General features: G+C 35.2%; 1 protein-coding gene across 6 annotated transcripts in view; it reads left to right on the forward strand.

Moving 5' to 3' along the window:
* Positions 1-18,290, forward strand: part of KLHL8 (kelch like family member 8) — a 69,724-nt gene that overhangs the window by 39,559 nt on the left and 11,875 nt on the right. For 2 of the 6 annotated variants that reach the window (XM_058721959.1, XM_058721958.1), the window contains exons 2-6: positions 4,351-4,712; positions 12,391-12,939; positions 14,631-14,817; positions 17,191-17,334; positions 18,021-18,132. In XM_058721959.1, the coding sequence (XP_058577942.1) occupies positions 4,500-4,712; positions 12,391-12,939; positions 14,631-14,817; positions 17,191-17,334; positions 18,021-18,132 (1,205 nt within the window). In that variant the 5' untranslated portion in view covers positions 4,351-4,499. Of the gene's footprint in view, positions 1-4,350; positions 4,713-10,038; positions 10,272-12,390; positions 12,940-14,630; positions 14,818-17,190; positions 17,335-18,020; positions 18,133-18,290 lie in introns of those variants that run through there. The other 4 variants (XM_058721964.1, XM_058721961.1, XM_058721960.1 and 1 more) reach the window with 4 other exon arrangements.

The raw sequence follows: 18,290 nt of genomic DNA on the forward strand, positions 1-18,290 counted from the left end.
AGTCTCTACTACAAAGCTGTAATCATCAAGACAGTATGGTATTGGCACAAAAACAGACACACACAGCCCAATGGGATAGAATAGAGAACCCAGAATTGGACCCACGAATGTATGGCCAACTAATCTTTGACAAAGCAAGAAAGAGTATCCAATGGAAAAAAGACAGTCTCTTTAACAAATGGTGCTGGGAGAACCTGACAGCAACATGCAGAAGAATGAAACTAGATCACTTTCTTACACCATTCACAAAAATAAACTCAAAATGGATGAAGAACCTGCATGTCAGACAGGAAATCATTAAAACCCTAGAGGAGAAAGCAGGAAAAAACCTCTCTGACCTCAGCCGCAACAATTTCTTACTTGACACATCTTCAAAGGCAAGGGAATTAAAAGCAAAAATGAACTATTGGAACCTCATGAAGATAAAAAGCTTCTGTACTGCAAAGGAAACAATCAGCAAAACTAAAAGGCAACCAATGGACTGGAAAAAGATATTTGCAAATGACATATTGGATAAAGGGCTAGTATCCAAAATCTATAAAGAACTCACCAAACTCCACACCTGAAAAACAAATAATCCAGTGAAGAAATTGGTAGAAGACATGAATAGACACTTTTCTAAAGAAGACATCCAGATGGCCAACAGACACATGAAACGTTGCTCAACATCACTCATCAGGGAAATACAAATCAAAACCACACTGAGATACCACCTCATGATGGTCAGAGTGGCTAAAGTGAACAAATCAGGAGACTATAGATGCTGGCAAGGATGTGGAGAAATGGGAACCCTCTTGCACTGTTGGTGGGAATGCAAACTGGTGCAGCCACTCTGAAAAACAGTGTGGAGGTTCTTCAAAAAACTAAAAATAGAACTACCCTGTGATCCAGCAATAGCACTGCTAGGAATTACCCAAGGAATACAGGAGTGCTGATTCATAGGGGCACATGTACCCCAATGTTTATAGCAGTGCTTGCAACAGTAGCCAAATTTGGAAAGAGACTAAATGTCCAACAACTGATGAGTAGATAAAGAAGATTTGGTTTATATATACAGTGGAATACTACTTGGCAATGAGAAGGAATGAAATCTGGCGGTTTGCAGCAACGTGGATGGAACTGGAAGGTATTATGCTAAGTGAAATAATTCAGTCAGAGAAAGACAGATATCATAGGTTTTCACCCATATGTGAATCTTGAGAAACTTAATAGATGACCATGGGGAAAAGAAGGGGAAAAAAATAGTTAAAAACAGAGAGGGAGGGAGGCAAACCATAAAAGACCCTTAAGTACAGAGAACAAACTGAGGGTTGATGGGGGGTTGGGGAGAGGGGAAAGTGGGTGATAGCCATTAAGGAGGGCACTTGTTGGGACAAGCACTGGGTGTTGTATGGAAGCTGGTTTGAGAATAAATTATATTAAAAAATAAACATCAAAAAATTTTTTAAAAAGTATACTTGGTATGCTGTGTATTTTTTTAAATCTGTGAGACTTAAATAGTGGCCTAATATATTGTCTGTCCTGAAAAATGTTCCACATGCACTTGAGAAGAATATGTATTACGTTGTTGGTGGACTGTTCTTTATATGTCTTAGATCTAGTTGGCTTACTGTGTTATTTAAGTCCTCTATTTCTTCTGTCTGTTTATCCTTTATTGTCAATGGAGTATGAAGTCTCCAATTATTATTATGGAACTATTTATTTTTCACTTGAGTTCTGTTAGTTTTTGCTTTGTGTATTTTCATGATCTGTCATTATATGCATAAATGTTCGTAATTGTTATATTTTCTTGCTGTGTTGATCCTTTTGTTAATACATAATATCCTTTTGTTTTTGTAACATTTTTTGACTTAGTCTGTTTTATCTGATATGCCATATTTGTTCTCTTTTGGTTACTTTTGGCATGGAAAATCTTTTTTTCCATCCTTTCCATTTTAACTTGTGTCTTTGGACACAGTTAGTAATTATTAAATTTTGGTTTAAATTTTTAAATTTTAATTAAAAGGTTTTTTAATGTTTACTTATTTTTGAAGGAGAGAGAGACAGAGTGCTAGCAGGAGAGGGGCAGAGAGAGAGGGAGACAGAATCTGAAGCAGGCCCCAGCCTCCAGGGTGTCAGCACAGAGCCTAATGCAGGGCTCAAAGTCATGAACCGGGAGATTGTGACCTGAGCCGAAGTCAGATGCTTAATCGACTGAGTCACACAGGCACTCCTAATTTTATTTTTTAAATTTATTTTAAATTATTCCCTTGAATTGTAGAGGAAACAAGATTTGGTGTTGGAAACCAAAGTTATAGTAATAGCAGCTTTTACGTTAATAATTGCTTTTTCTTCTTTAAATGTAGTAGTCTCTTAAACCTGTTGGAAACAAAAAGTGTAGTTACCAACCATTGCTACAGTAATACTAGGTTTTGTAGTCATACATGTGTTTACTTTCTTGAGCTCTTTATTTTTCCATATGGCTTTGAGTTACTGTTAAGTGTTCTTTCATTTCACCTTGTAGGACTCTCTTGAATATTTCTTACATGACAGGTCTAATGGTCACAAACTCTCCCAGCTTTTGTTTATCTAGGAATGTCTTATTTTCCCCTTCACTTTTGAAGGTCAGTATTGCCAGATATAATATCTTCGATTTGTCTTTTAGTACCTTGAACATATCTGCCTATTCTATCTGGCTTCTGAAGTTTCTGATAAAAAAAATCTGCTAAAACTCTTATTGAGGATTCCTGTGTCTGACAATTCACTTTTCTCTTGTTTTCAGGAATCTCTTTTTATCTTTGGGTTTTGAAGGTTTGATTATGTCTTGATGTGGTTTCCTTTGAGTTCCTCTTTCTTAGAACTTATTAAATGCTTATATTGATGCTTTTAATCAAATTTGGGAAGTTTTCAGTTGTTATTGCTTTAAATATTTTCTCTTCCCCTTTGTCTGTCTTACTCTTCTAGGATTCTCATAATGTGCATGTTGGTCTGTTTGCTGGTTCATAGGTCTTTTAGGTTTTGTTCATGTTTTTTCAGTCTTTTTCTTTTTTTCTTCTGTATTTACCTGAGAGTTGATATTTCCCACTGTCTTCAAGTTTGATAATTTTTTTTTTTTTTTTTTTTTGCCTGTTCATATCTGTCACTGAGTGTCTCTAGTGACTTTTTCATTTCAGTTATTGCACTTGTCACTTCCAGAAACTCTTTTTGGTCTCTATTTAGTTTTTCTTTTTCTTTTTTGAATGTATTAGTTATTTTCCTGATTTTCCTTATATCTTTAGTTCTTTGAGCATCTTTAAAAGAGTTTTTTTTTAAGTCTTTACTATAAACTCCATTAGTTCTTTTTTAGTACAGTTTGTTGTCCCTCTCCCCACCCCACCCCTTGAATGGGCCATATTTCCGTTTCATTGTATCCCTTGTAATTTTTGTTGTTGTTGTTGAACACTGGGTATTTGAATCTAATAATGTAGTAATTCTGGAAATCATTGTCCAGATTAATTCTTCTTTAAGGTCTGCTATTTTTTGCTTTTGTTATTGTTCTTTTTGTTTGTTGTAAGCCATCTCTGTGCTAATGATCAGCCTGAGGTATATAATTTAAGGTCTTCTCACATCTTTTCTGAGCATTTCCCTTGGCATGCATTGTCACTTTCTAATTTTCCTTGTATATGCTCTTGTTTTTTATTGTCTTGACTGTGAAAAGGAGAAGGGGGGGACAAACAGTAAGAATGGAAAGGAAGGGCACGAGCCTTTTAAATTCCCTGCAAGGCATGTCAGCTGAGAGGGAGGGACTTATAACAGTAGGTGGAGGTGTATTACCAATGACTGTCCACCTCTTTACCTGCACTTCTGTGATCAGAAGCAGTAGTCAGCACTCAGCAGAGATCACTGATATTTGGAGGACTAGGTCCTTTTTGTCCACCCCAACTCCTGAAAATTGTGTAAGCTGCTCTAGGAACATGTACCCGGCTGCTTACTCGCCATCTGACTGAGGATGTGGGGATGGACAGGTGCTGTTGTACTTAAGAGCTGAAGTTGACAAAATTAAACATTTCAGTCTTTCCCTGAAGTTGTAAGCCTTCCACAGACTCTACAGTTTGATTCTACCAGTACAATTTTTGCCTAGGTATGGGAGATAGATTCCTGCTGCTTCTATTCCACCATCTTCCCAGAATTTTCAAATTAGATTTTAAAGGCATTCCTTCACCGATATAATTAGCTCAGGTAATTATTATGACATTTAGCATAGAGCTGCAAAATTACTTGTTCTTAAGTAGTAATTTATGTGGTCATTTTATATCCAGTTTTGTAAACTATAATTATTAATGATACTTTTCTTTTAGTTTGTTTTTATGTGTTTTACTGTTTATTTTTCAGTCTCAGCCAATTGGACAATGGCAGTTTGGGTTTTGAAAAATGTCTGAAGGTTAGTGGGCTGCATCTACCTTCTGCTTCCTCCACACCCCTATTAAGAGAATAAATGGAATATTTGAGAAGAGAGCTATATTAAAAGAAGAGTGTTGCAAATGGCTTCAGAGTCTGTGAATGCAAAACAAGCTAGGAATCACTGCACAAAGGGGAAAAGGCAACAGCACCAGCAAATAAAGAATAGGTCTTCAATTAGTGATGGTGATGGAGAAGACTCTTTTATCTTTGAAGCAAATGAAGCTTGGAAAGATTTTCATGGTTCCCTTCTTCGGTTTTATGAAAATGGAGAACTGTGTGATGTCACACTAAAGGTAAGACTTTTCTTCTTTTTCAAACTCTTTATTGTATTATGAAAAATGAGGGTTTCTATAACCATAGAGGGTGAATTTTTGGTTTCATACTTGTTATAGTCAAAATGATTTTAGTCTCAATCCTTTTTTATTGAAGGTGAAAGGATATAAAGGAAGGTGAGTAAAGGAGGATTAGCACAAGGTAAACTTGTACTTATTAAGTATTAATATTCTTATTTCATAGTTAATTTAACTTCTGAGAGTTCTGGACCTTACAACAACAAATAGTTATTATTACTGAAATTAATAAATTGCTGTTGACCAGTAAGCTTTTAACTTGTGTATTTAAAAATCCTGGGTTACTCACTTACTCTTAATGTAAGTTAAAAGTTAGGAATTCTTGGTTGTTTACTCAGCTGCAATAGTATTTTCGTACATGTTCCTATTCTGGTAATTTAATCTCTACTTTAAAACAATGGTCTCTTAAGTGAGATTCTCTATACCTGATAATGAAGTACAATCTATTTAGACTTGGATGAAAAAGTGTAGTAAGTTTTAAGTCTGTGGTCTATAGACCACATGTTGTGTTATTCTGCTGCAAAAGACAGTTTTAGTAAAATTGGAAAAGTGATAAAACAGTGTGGAAGTCTAATTGTTCCTCATTACTTGTTTAAAGTACTTTTACTATTCTTATATCTCAGTGTAATATTAAATTTTTTTTGATGATTCATATGCATCCATGAAGCATTTTCCACATTTGATTTGCCACTTTGGGATCTCTTAAATTTTGCTTTTGCTTTTGCTTTTGATCAGACAGCTTTTTAAAGCTGAGTCATAGGGATGGAAAGCATACTTGAAGAATCAGACCAGAGAATACTCAACAGGAGTCTATAAACTGAAAGTATAAGCTTTGAATTTTAGGTCCAGAATGTCCAGGGGTATAGTATTATACTGTGGATAAATGAGCTATATTCTCTTTCCTTAAACTGTTACTGGTTTTATGTATTTCTAGGCCCTAAGATTTTGAGAAGAAAACCATTATATAATTCTAGCTCTGTGTGAAATTTAGCTATGTATATCTATTTTAATGTAGAACACTTAAGTTCTTTTGTTCTGTATGTATATTGTTTAATTTTATGCCATTGCTCTAATTTTTAACTGTGGTGTGAGATTCAGTGACCCACACTGGCTTTAGCAAAAATAAAAATGTAAAATAGATTGTTGGAATTCAGTTATCATTCAGCAAATGGAAAATAATTAGAGTATTGATTTTATAAATTTTATAACTGAATTTTAGAATAATTTATATAACATATAACATACTGCATATAGATATTAAGTGAAAAATAGGGATATAGCCACTTAAGGACAACTCATAACTTTGTTTATTGTGTAACTTTAGCAATAGATTGAAATAAAAACTCCCAAAGAGTCAGTGGTTGAAAATTAAAATACTATGTTTTAAACACTGACAGGGGCGCATAGGTGGCTCAGTTGGTTAAGTGTCCAACTCTTGATTTCAGCTCAGGTCATGAGCTCGTGGTTCATGGGATCGAGTCCCACATTGCGCTCTGCCCTGGCAGTGCAGGGTCTGCGTGGGATTCTTTCTATCCCTCTTTTTCTTCCCTTTCCTGGCACATTCTCCCTCTCTCAAAATAAATAAACATGAAAAAAATTAAAAAAAAAAAAGTAAACAGTGACCTGAGAAACACTTCATTAGGCATGAGAATCACTTCAGTAATTTAAAGGGATCATCATTTTTATTTTTTCATCTGTAAAATTAGAGTGATGATTAGGTTTTTGTGAGGAATAAGTGAATTGGTACAAGTAACGTCCTTATGGCAGTGCTTGGTACATAATAATAAGTATCAGCTCTTTGGATCATTATGTATACTACTATAATAGTTCCAAGAGTATCAGATAATTCTACCTATCGTGTATTCTGTTCCTATTCATTAGATTTGTTTCTTAATTCTTAATTCTTTTTTTAATTTTTTTAGCATTTATTCATTTTTGAGAGACCGAGAGAGACAGAGAATGAGTGGGGAAGGGGCAGAGAAAGAGAGAGAGAGAGAGAGACAGAATCACAAGCAGGCTCCAGGCTCTGAGCTGTCAGCACAGAGCCCAACACGGGGCTCAAACTTACGAACCGTGAGTTCATGACCTGAGCTGAAGTCGGACACTCAACCGACTGAGCCACCCAGGTGCCCTGTGGATTTGTTTCTTAATTCTAATTCAACATTTCTTCAACTGTCAGAATTTAACTGTCATAGAACAATTAAGTCAATAGGATTACAGATAATTCATAATGCCCTGTTCAACATAAATTTCACTTTTTATATTCATCTAACCTTAAGGATTATTCTCTGATATAAAGTCATCTCCTGTTGTTTTTTTAATTAGTATGTTTCCTTTGACCATTATTGCTTTTAAGGCAAACATTTTAGAAAGACAGTTATTGGGGCACCCAGCTGGCTCGGTCAGTGGAGTGTGCAACTCTTGATCTCAGAGTTGTAAGTTTGAGCCTTTGTATGTAGAAATTACTTAAAAAGAAAATCTTTAAAAAAAAACCAAACAGTTATCCAAATATATTTTATTGTCCATATATAAGGTCATTAGCCAATTTTAAAATTCCAAAATGAGCACTTATATTGGAAACAAAAAAAAAAGTTTATTTAGCAGATACTTACTAAGGTCTTACTGTAGTATGTGGAGAGTATAAATAAATTTGAGTAATATTCTGTTCTTGCCTTGAGGGTATTTGAAATTTATCCAGAGAAAGGCACATACACACCTAACTATAATATAATTTAGTGATTATCATTTTTGTGTTATTTTTATGGCAGCATAGGAGAGATCTATGAATTATGCCTGAAAGGTGATTGGAAAGGCTTCACATAAGAGATTATTATCTTGAGGTCATTCCAGGGAGAGGTGAAATTTGCTTATATATTTTCTTTGTTTATTAGGGAAAACATTTTATTTTTTAATTTATTTCTTAGATGTTTATTTTAAGAGAGAGAGCACGAGCAGGGGAGGGGCAGAGAGAGAGAGGGAGAGAGAGAATCCTAAGCAGGCCCCACTTCCAGCACGGAGTCTGACATGGAAGTCGATCACATGACCCTGGGATCATGACCTGAGCTGAAATCAGGAGTTCGTTGCTTAACTGACTTGAGCCACCCAGGTGCCCCAGTGGAAACATTTTAAAGAATATATCCAGTAGCAGGTCTAAAATTATATAGGGGGAAAGCTTTCTTAAGGGCAGCAGTTTGGTGATAAAAGACAGGGGAACTTGTCTTGCAGAGGTTGCATAGCACTCATGCTTAAACCTTGTGTTCTAGGTCAACAAAAGTAACGTTTACAAAGATGCTTCTACTTCTTTATGATAGTTTGAGGAAATGTAATTGTTTTTATTAAAGATCATAGTTAAATTTTACTTGAAGAGATTAACAGAGATTATTAGAGGAAGGAAATCCCCTAACTTGTTGATGCTTCCACTGAATAGTTTTATTCATATTATTTGGCTTCTTCTTCTTTTTTTGAAAATACATGTTTCTTTGAGTTGTTAAAGTAGACATTTATAGGATTTGGATAAATATTTTCAAGATTGTGTTATAATTTTTTGGTGTCAAACTTCCAAATGACCAGGTAAGAATAAGTACTCTGAAAGATTGCAGGGAAACAAAATATGTGAACTGCATTATAGTACCATACTTCCAATAGGTAGAAATGATAAAATTATTATATTTATAAATGTAACAGTTAACTCCTGATGGGAAGGCAGACATAATCTAATGAAATGATAAATGAGAAGGTGATTCTGTCTTTAACACTTAAGCATTCTATGTTAAGCTGTCTAATGAATGTTCATCTTTCTGACATTCAAGTAATAAATTGATATTTTAACTTTTTTCATGTTGCTCAGAAGGTGTATTTAAATACTTATATTAGTAGATTCTTGTTTATTTGACCCCTAAAATGTTATCCATCATTTCCATTGTGCAGGTTTTTCTAATGAATGTAGTAAGATTAACCAAGATTATAGCATAGTGAATGTGGCTAGACATTATAATGTGATAATTCACTACATGTAAGCCAAACTATCTTGGTTTTGTATATCTAACCCCTTCTTGACCTTGGCTGTAAAATGCTATTTTGACTATTCAAACTGATTAAAATTGGTGGATTATCGAAAAGAGTAGCTAAGAGGTTAAAAGGACAAAATTAACAAGGGATTAAAACTGAGAAATTAGAATATAGCTTCTAAACAAACATAAAAGACAGGCATTTGGATTTTTTTCTTCCACTCTATTTCTGTCTCACTGTTTGTCTTCTGCATTTTTATTTCAGTGTAGTTCTCAAACACTTAGTTTTAATTAAATGGCATAATTATGAACATTTCAAACTAATACACTTTAGTTTTTGTTTCAATGATTTAAAAACAAGTTTAGTGTATTTGTAAGTGATTTTTAACAGTCTGTATTAATGGGATTTTACAATTAATACTTAGAAGTAAAGTGAACCTATGTAATAACAACTAGTTCACAAAAGAATAGTTACCAGAATGACCAAATGTTAAAAAAGTATTAAGTATTAAGGGGGCACCTGGGTGGCTCAGTTGGTTAAGCATCTGACTCTTGATTTCAGCTCAGGTTATGATCTCACAGTTTGTGGGTTTGAGCCCCACATTGGGCTCTGTGCTGACAGTGCGGAGCCTGCTTGAGATTCTCTCTCTGCACCTCTCTCCCTCTCTTTCTCTCTCTCTCAAAAAAAAAAGAGTGGGTGTATTATCTTTAATCACTTTGACTGGGGGTGTGATTGTGTATTAAATATTCAAGTTTTAGTTTATTGAATCAAGAAATTAAAATAGAGTTGTTGAGGAGCAAAGTCTTATGAACAGTATGAAAATAATTTGTGGACCATTGATTTGTACAGTTGGGGTGAGAAGGTAGTGTTAAAATAATGTTTATCTGGAAATTGTAGAATTGTTTTATGTAATGGCATGTTGGCAAATTTAAGCAGATTTATGCCATGTGAGGTTTACAGATATTTGCATAGAAACTAAATCTCAATGGTGGCATGTGTAGAAAATTTTAAAAAAGGATATTTTCAGCCTGTTTTTAACATGCTTAATATCAGATTTCAGATCCCATTTTAGGGCTTAAGTGAATTTGAAAACATGCCAAGCTTTCTGCTTTAGTATAGGGTGCAACTTGAGTCTCAGTAAAATCTGAATCTTACCTGTGGATTCTTTTAAAAAATTAAATACAATATAACCAACAGAGATGATAATCTTGTATTTGTTTTTTTTTGTTTTCTTTTTATAATGTTTATTTATTTTTGAAAGGCAGAGACAGAGCGTGAGCAGGCAAGGGGCAAAGAGAGGGAGACACAAAATCCGAAGCAGGCTCCAGGCTCCGAGCTGCCAGCACAGAGCCTGACGCTGGGCTCAAACTCACGAACCACAAGATCATGACCTAAGCTGAAGTCAGCCGCCCAACCGACTGAGCCACCCAGACGCCCCATAATCTTGTATTTGTTGAAGGGATATTCATTCTTCCTCCACATTAGTGAGAAAAGGTCAGGAGGAACATTTATAAACAAAAGCATTTATTATACATTGTAATACTCCTCAGGCCTTTTTCTTTAGACGTTCTCATTTTAAAATTCATTCCCAAATAATGAGACACAACTGTAAGTGTATTACATAGTCAAAATGCTACATGAAAACAGGAATATTGGTAAAACACTAGCCTAGTATTTAATTTTCTTTTTTAATGTTTGTTTATTTTTGAGAGGGAGACAGAGCATGAGCAGGGGAGGGGCGGAAGGAGAAAGGGAGACACAGAATCCGAAGCAGGCTCCAGGCTCTGAACTGTCAGCACAGAGCCTGACGTGGGGCTCGAACTCACAAACTTTAAGATCATGACCTGAGCTGAAGTTGGACACTCAACCGACTGAGCCACCCAGGTGTCCTGTAGCCTACTGTCTTTAAAGATTACCTAACACAAAGTGCTAAGAAAACTGGGTAACTACTGCTGTGTTAATAAGGAGATAACTGGTACTCAGTACCAGAACTTCCAGATGGAAATAAAGGTGTATGTATAAAACATAAAACCCTAAAAATCCTAGAATACCTGAAGTTAATGTGTTTAATATTAAGCATAGCATCTAAGGCAGAAATTATAAAGACAAAGATTGGTTTGATTGTGTAAAAATCTAGAGGGGGAGACTAAAAAAGCACACCATAAAAGAGAAAATTTTGAACTAATATATGGCAAACGACTCACACTCTAAATATATGAGGAGTTCTTACAAAAACATAAGAAAAAAATCATAGAATAAGTTTATAGAAGAGGTAAAAATAGCCCAAAATTAATGAATGATTCGATGATATTAGTATAAGATAAACTAAAATAGATAATATTTTCATGCATTAAATTAACAAATACTTTTTAATAAGTTAGTACTCAGAATATGGCACAAATATTGTAGGGAGATCAGAGATGGACAATTTAGCAGTCTGTATCCCAAACTGTGCCTATCCTTTGAAATACCATTTCTTTTTAGGATTTTATCTGTAGGAAATTAAATAGAGTGTGAATAAAGTTTCAATTACAGCAAAACTTATTACAGTGTCACTTACAATAGGAAACTATTGACAGTAGTGTAATTTTTTAGGAAATAAGGTAAAATTTTAGTGTTTAAGTTTATTTATTTAGAGCAGAGGAGGGACAGAGAAGGAGAGGGGGAAGAGCATCCCAAGCAGGCTCTACACTGTCAGCGTGGAGCCAATTCATGGCTCAAACTCACGAACTGTGAGATCATGACCTAAGCTGAAATCAAGAGTTGGACGCTTAACCAGCTGATCCATCCAGGTGTCCTTTCATTGTTATTCTGTTTTTTATATTATTTCAAAATAATTTAATAAGGAATGAAAAAAACTTTAAGCTCATAGTAAATACTACTAAATAGTGGTCTGTTTACTTTGTGCTTCAATTTTCTCACTGATAAACTGTGGTTATATAATAATGCCTACTCATAGGGGCATTGGGACAATTAAGTGAGTTAATTAATATGTGAAAAGCACTTAGTGCCTGACATGATGACTGCGGTTGATAATACTGTGTTGTATATTTGAAAGTTGCTAAGAGAGGAAATCTTAAAAGTTCTTGTTACAGGGAAAGATAAAATTCAGAATTATGTGAGGTGTTAGATGTTTACTAAACATTGTGATAATCATTCCATTATATATACATACATCAAATCATTATGTTGTTTAACTTAAACTTACATAATGTTAGATGTCAATTATATCCACAAAACTGGAAAGCTTTTTTTTAGAAAAGGGACTCACAGACCAAAAACAAGAATAGTGCCCAAGTAGTGCTAGAAGATGTATGCTGTTCTTCTTCATTCACAGAATGCTTCTGAAATTTGAGATTAATACAGAAAATCAGCTTACCAAATATACATTGTGGATAGAAGTGTAGAAGATAAGGGGCTAATCTGGAAGAAGAAAGTTGCCTGACTTTAAGAAATTGCCCTACGTTAAAATAAGTGACCAAAGGATTACACTGTTAAACAAATACACTAAATTTGTGTGAAATTTTTGTTCCTGCTACAACAGATGCTCAATGCTGATGTAAAACTGATTTTGATATTAAACTGTCTCCTTTTGTTTGTTTGTTTTGAACAGGTTGGCTCAAAGCTAATCTCTTGTCACAAACTAGTATTGGCTTGTGTTATCCCTTACTTCAGAGCCATGTTTCTCTCTGAAATGGCTGAAGCCAAGCAAACACTGATTGAGATCAGAGATTTTGATGGTGATGCAATAGAAGACTTGGTAAAGTTTGTCTATTCTTCAAGGCTCACTTTGACTGTTGACAATGTCCAACCTCTTTTATATGCAGCCTGTATTCTACAGGTTGAACTGGTGGCTAGAGCTTGTTGTGAATACATGAAGTTACATTTTCATCCCTCCAACTGCCTGGCGGTAAGAGCCTTTGCAGAAAGTCACAATCGAATAGACTTAATGGACATGGCGGATCAGTATGCCTGTGAGCATTTTACTGAAGTGGTGGAGTGTGAAGACTTTGTGAGTGTGTCACCCCAGCATCTCCATAAGCTTTTGTCCTCCAGTGATCTAAATATTGAGAATGAAAAGCAGGTCTATAGTGCAGCCATCAAGTGGCTTCTTGCCAATCCTCAGCATCATTCCAAATGGTTGGATGAAACACTTGCACAGGTAGGGGCTGAAATAAGATTGTGTATAGAAATGAAATGATATGGAAGCAAATTAACATGTGTCATTTATCAAGAAAAGTGCAGACTACCCGAAGGAATATAGAAATCATTGTGTAATATGATGTGAAAATGGCTTTCTGTTTACTTTTCTGTTTATTCCCTATGCTGTTTAAGGATAAGTCTGAACTGCATTTAATTAGAAATATCATTCTTTGCTTTTTAACCTGAATGGGTTTCTTGTTTTTAAAGTTTCTTCCTTCCTTTCTTTTCTTTCTTTGTTTCTTCCTTTCTTTCGTCCTTTCATTTCCTTCCTTCCTTCCTTCCTTCCTTCCTTCCTTCCTTCCTTCCTTCCTTCCTTCCTTCTTTTTCTTTTCTTTCCTTTCCTTTCCTTTCCTTTCCTTTCCTTTCCTTTCCTTTCCTTTCCTTTCCTTTCCTTTCCTTCTTTCCTTCCTTCCTTCCTTCCTTCCTTCCTTCCTTCCTTCCTTCCTTCCTTCCTTCCTTCCTTCCTTCCTTCCTTCCTTCCTTCCTTTTGAGGGAGAGTGAGCACAAGTTGGGGAGGGTCAGAGAGAGAGGGAGACATGGAATCTGAAGCAGGCCCCAGGCTCTGACTGTCAGCACAGAGCCTGACGCAGGGCTTGAACTCACGAGTCGTGAGATCATGACCTGAGCTGAAGTCGCAATTTTAACCCACTGAGCCACCCAGACACCCCTAACATGAATGTTTAAAATAGCCCTTTGAGATTGCAGTACTGAATATTTTATTTATGTTGATAGAAAATGGTTATGAGGAAACAGCTCTAAATAACTATTGTTTTATGATGAAGTTTCTAAATTTTAGTGAATTTCTTATTTGGAAAGAACCACAAGACATCACTTTCCATTTTCTTTTCTCACCACAGTTTTACTTTTGTAACCTCAGAAACCTGGCTGTTTTTTATTTATTTGTTTATTTACTTATTGTCAACAGGGTAACTTGGATCGGGAGATAATAAGCCTTAGAATTACTTTGAATATGTTTGTCAACAAAAACAAAAAGTTTTATTATCTTAAAGCTATATCTTATTTGTGTGAATGCTTATATACTTTTAACTGAAAATCATATTTCCTGGTTTGATCATCCCCTTTATTTGCTAGAAAATCAGTGCATCTTTAAGGGAAGAATGGTGAGTGCCTCTACTGAAAGAAGGGATGCATCCCTGATTTAGTATATAACCTTACAAGGTCATTGATTTGAAGAAAACAACGCTTGTTTAATATTATGACTGTTTCTGTTTTAGAAAGAAATCACATTTCCATTTGTTCAGTCTTAGCTTTAAAAGGCAAAAGAACAAAACATAGCGATTTTGTTTTGATTGCACCTTTTCTCTAGCAGCAGTGTGGCCTTGTGATTGTGACACAACCATTTTTGGAAGTAAGTAACTTGAATGAAGGCATTGAATTATTTTATCCAGTCTACTTAAATCTGTTTTTAAAGAGGAGAAGATGCATTTAACATATAATCTGATTTCATCAGTGCACCGTACTGAAAAATCACTATAGAACTTGGCTCATTGAACTTCACTCACATGTTAGAAAGGCTTTGTGAGGTAAATGAGTTTAAAAAAGAGAACATAAACATACTACAGTTGAAGTAGAGAATGAGCTCTCTAATTACAACTTAAACTTCATATTCACAACTATTCATGATCTTAGGTTCGTCTGCCGCTGTTGCCAGTTGATTTTCTTATGGGTGTTGTGGCAAAAGAACAGATTGTCAAGCAAAATCTAAAATGTAGAGATTTATTGGATGAAGCAAGAAATTACCATCTTCATCTGAGTAGCAGAGCAGTACCTGACTTTGAATATTCCATTCGGACTACTCCAAGGAAACATACTGCTGGTAATGAAATTATTCATTTTATCACCTACTTGAAGGTTCTTTATGGTATCTGAATATTGGTTATGTATGCCCAAACTTAATTCTAAGGGGGCACCTGGGTGGTTCAGTCAGTTGGTTGTCTGACTCTTGGTTTTGGCTTGGGTCATGATCTCATGGTTTGTGGTTCGAGCCCCGTGTTGGGCTCTGTGCTGACGGTGCAGAGCCTGCTTGGGATTCTCTTTTTCCCTCTCTTTCTGCCCCTTCCCCATGCTCACTCTCTCTCAAAAATAAATAAACTTAAACAAATAAAAATAGTGAATTAGTGGGGCGCTTGGGTGGCTCAGTCGGTTAAGCGTCCGACTTTGGCTCAGGTTATGATCTCACGGTTCATGAGTTCAAGCTCCATATTGGGCTCTGTGCTGACAGTTCAGAGCCTGGAGCCTGCTTCGGATTCTGTGTCTCCCACTCTCTCTGCCTCTCCCCTGCTCACACTCTGTCTCTCTCTCTCAAAAGTAAAATAAATTTAAAAAAATTAAAAAAAATATTGAATTGGAAAAGATGGCAAAGCAGTTTTAGACATTTTTTTAATGTAGTCATTTGGCAAATATTTATCTAGTGCCTACCACATGCCAAGTTCTGGGGCAGGCATCAGAAATGCAGATACACATAGCCAGCCCTATTTTGAGAGAACATGCCGTCTGATCTAGGGAAATAGACATGTGAATAAAAAAATGCACTGAAGTATTAAAGGGACATTGATATATTCACAAGTATAATGGGAAACACAAAAGAGTGGTTATTTTTACCTTGGAAGGGTCAGAAAAGGTTTTATAGAGAAAGTAAACCTTAGTTTTGAATAATAAACAGAAGTTTTCCTAGGTGCCAGTTAAGGAAAGGGGTATTCGGTTCCTTTTGCATCTCTTGAATGTCTAGTACATACCAGGCACTGTGATAGCCCTGATTAGTACAAAATATAAGTTAACATATAGTCCTAACCTATCTTGGACTCTGGAGACAGATATCAGCATAATCATTTCTAAACTGTGTTAAGTGAATGATATTACCAAAAATTGCCATTGGAACCATTGAGGATGAGCACTGTATGCATGTTGCAGAAACATGAAATTTAAGAGAAAGAGAGGGAGAAGATCAGGTTAGACAGTGCAACAAGGCCCTTATGCTGTGCTGGCTTTATCTTGTAGGGCATTGGTTCTCAAAGTATAAAGGAAGTGGTGGCCCCTGGCCCAGCAGCATCAGCATTCACTTGGGAACTTGTTAGGAATACAAATTCTTGGATCTACTCCACACCTATTGAATCAGAAACTCTGGGGGTCAGTCCCATAAATCTGGTTTATGCCTTCCAGATGATTCTGTAAACTTCACTGAAGTTTTGATATTTGTTAGATTGCAGTGAAATATGTATAAAATAAAAATTGCCATTTTAACCATTTAAAAAAAAGTGTTTATCCATTTAGAGAGAGAGCGAGAAAGAGGGAGAGAGAGTGAGTGTGTGAAGCAGGAAAGGGGCAGAAAGAGGAGAGAATCCCAAGCAGGCTCTCCACTGTCAATGCAGAGCCAGAGCTGGAGACAGGGCTCCATCCCACCAACTGTGAGATCACGATTTGAACCGAAATCAAGAGCCAGACACTTAATCTACTGAGCCATCCAGGCACCCTTAACCATTTTTAAATGCATATAGTTTAGTGACATTCACTAAAGTTTTTAAAAACTACTGATGTAGGTAATGGAAAGCTGTTGAAAGAGTCTTGTAATTAGTTTACTCTGTTGACAGTCTGAAAGCCAAAAGACTACTACGTGGGACATCAAGTAGAAATGTGGCTTAGATATCTAGCTTGGAAGGCATTATGATACAGATGGAATTTAAAATCAAGGAATGAATGTACTTTTCCTGTGTGATCATGAAGTATGTGAGAAGTAGGCTAAGGATGAAATATGGGAAACGTGAAAGAGAAATTATTGGAGACAAAAGGAAACCTTGATATTATGGAAATCAGAAGAGTTAAGGAGTTTCCCCCAAAACAGGGTGATCAACATATCAAATGTGGCAGTTGTATTCAATAAGAAATTAACTTAGGAGTTTACTGGATATAGTTATGACCTTAGCAACAGAAATTTTACAGAGTGGGTGAAGATCTAAACCATACTATAATGAGATGTTTGCAAACAGAGATAGCTGATGTATCCTATTTGAGACATTCAAATTGGGAAAAAGAAAATCAGATTTTTTAGTAACAATGACATTGAAGTTATCCAAGTAACTCATTTTTTTAGCAGTTCATCAAAATTTTGACTTTCTAAGTATTTTTTCCACACTAATTTTTAAAAAATTAGGGAGCTATAATTTTGATATCTATTTTGTGGCTTTACCTTCAGGTGTGCTGTTTTGTGTAGGTGGTAGAGGTGGATCTGGTGACCCCTTTCGCAGTATTGAATGCTATTCTATCAACAAAAATAGTTGGTTTTTTGGGCCAGAAATGAATAGTCGAAGGCGACACGTTGGTGTAATCTCTGTGGAAGGTAGGTCCATTATTGTCTTAAGTCATAGCACATGATGATAACACTTTTTATAAATATGTAAACTTTGACAATTTCTTTCTGTAAGAAAATTGCTAAATTATAAAATGTTTCAATATTATCAATAAAATATTTGGGTGGTGATAGGAGACTTGAAAAATTAACTTTTTTTCTGATTATAGAAGCTTTTTTGGGGGAAATTTGAAAACATTCTAATAAGTAAAAATCATCTATAATCCAAACACCCAGAAATAACCCTAGTTGACATTTTTGTATATAATCTTTACAGTTATTGTATGTGTGTTTTTAATAATTTCATTTAGAAAAAGTTTGATCATATGTATTGAATTTTATATTTTCTTTAACATACTGAGCATTTTAAAAATTTTATCAAACATTCTTTGAAAGCATGATTAGTGATTTCATCTACTAAGTAATAAGTTGGGAAACCTAAGGTAGGATAGTGTTTGAGCATTTAAGTAACTTCATATACAGCAGCACATTCCAGGCATTTTATTAAGTAGAAGCTTATAATTATTTTAATTTGACTATTTAACTGACATTAATTCATGATGTTGAACAGAAGAATAGTTTGAAATTCTCGTGCTATTCTAATTATATGTTGAGTATAAATCTATATAACAGTTTACTTACTTGGAATCAAATGAAAATGCTTCTCTATTTGACAGGTAAAGTGTATGCAGTAGGTGGACATGATGGCAATGAACATTTAGGTAGCATGGAGATGTTTGATCCTCTCACTAATAAATGGATGATGAAGGCTTCAATGAACACAAAGAGGTGAATCAGCATGGAAATTTTTTTTGATTTGTTGGAAAATAAAGCTCCCAATAATTTAAAGGGCTAATTTTCTGCTTTTTACACTTTTAGAAACTTAAAATACCTTCTTAAACACATTTTGTTAAAGCATCCATTGAGAATATATTTAAAATTTTTAT

This window comes from Neofelis nebulosa, chromosome 3 (assembly GCF_028018385.1).
Source record: "Neofelis nebulosa isolate mNeoNeb1 chromosome 3, mNeoNeb1.pri, whole genome shotgun sequence".
Taxonomy (NCBI): Eukaryota; Metazoa; Chordata; class Mammalia; order Carnivora; family Felidae; genus Neofelis; species Neofelis nebulosa.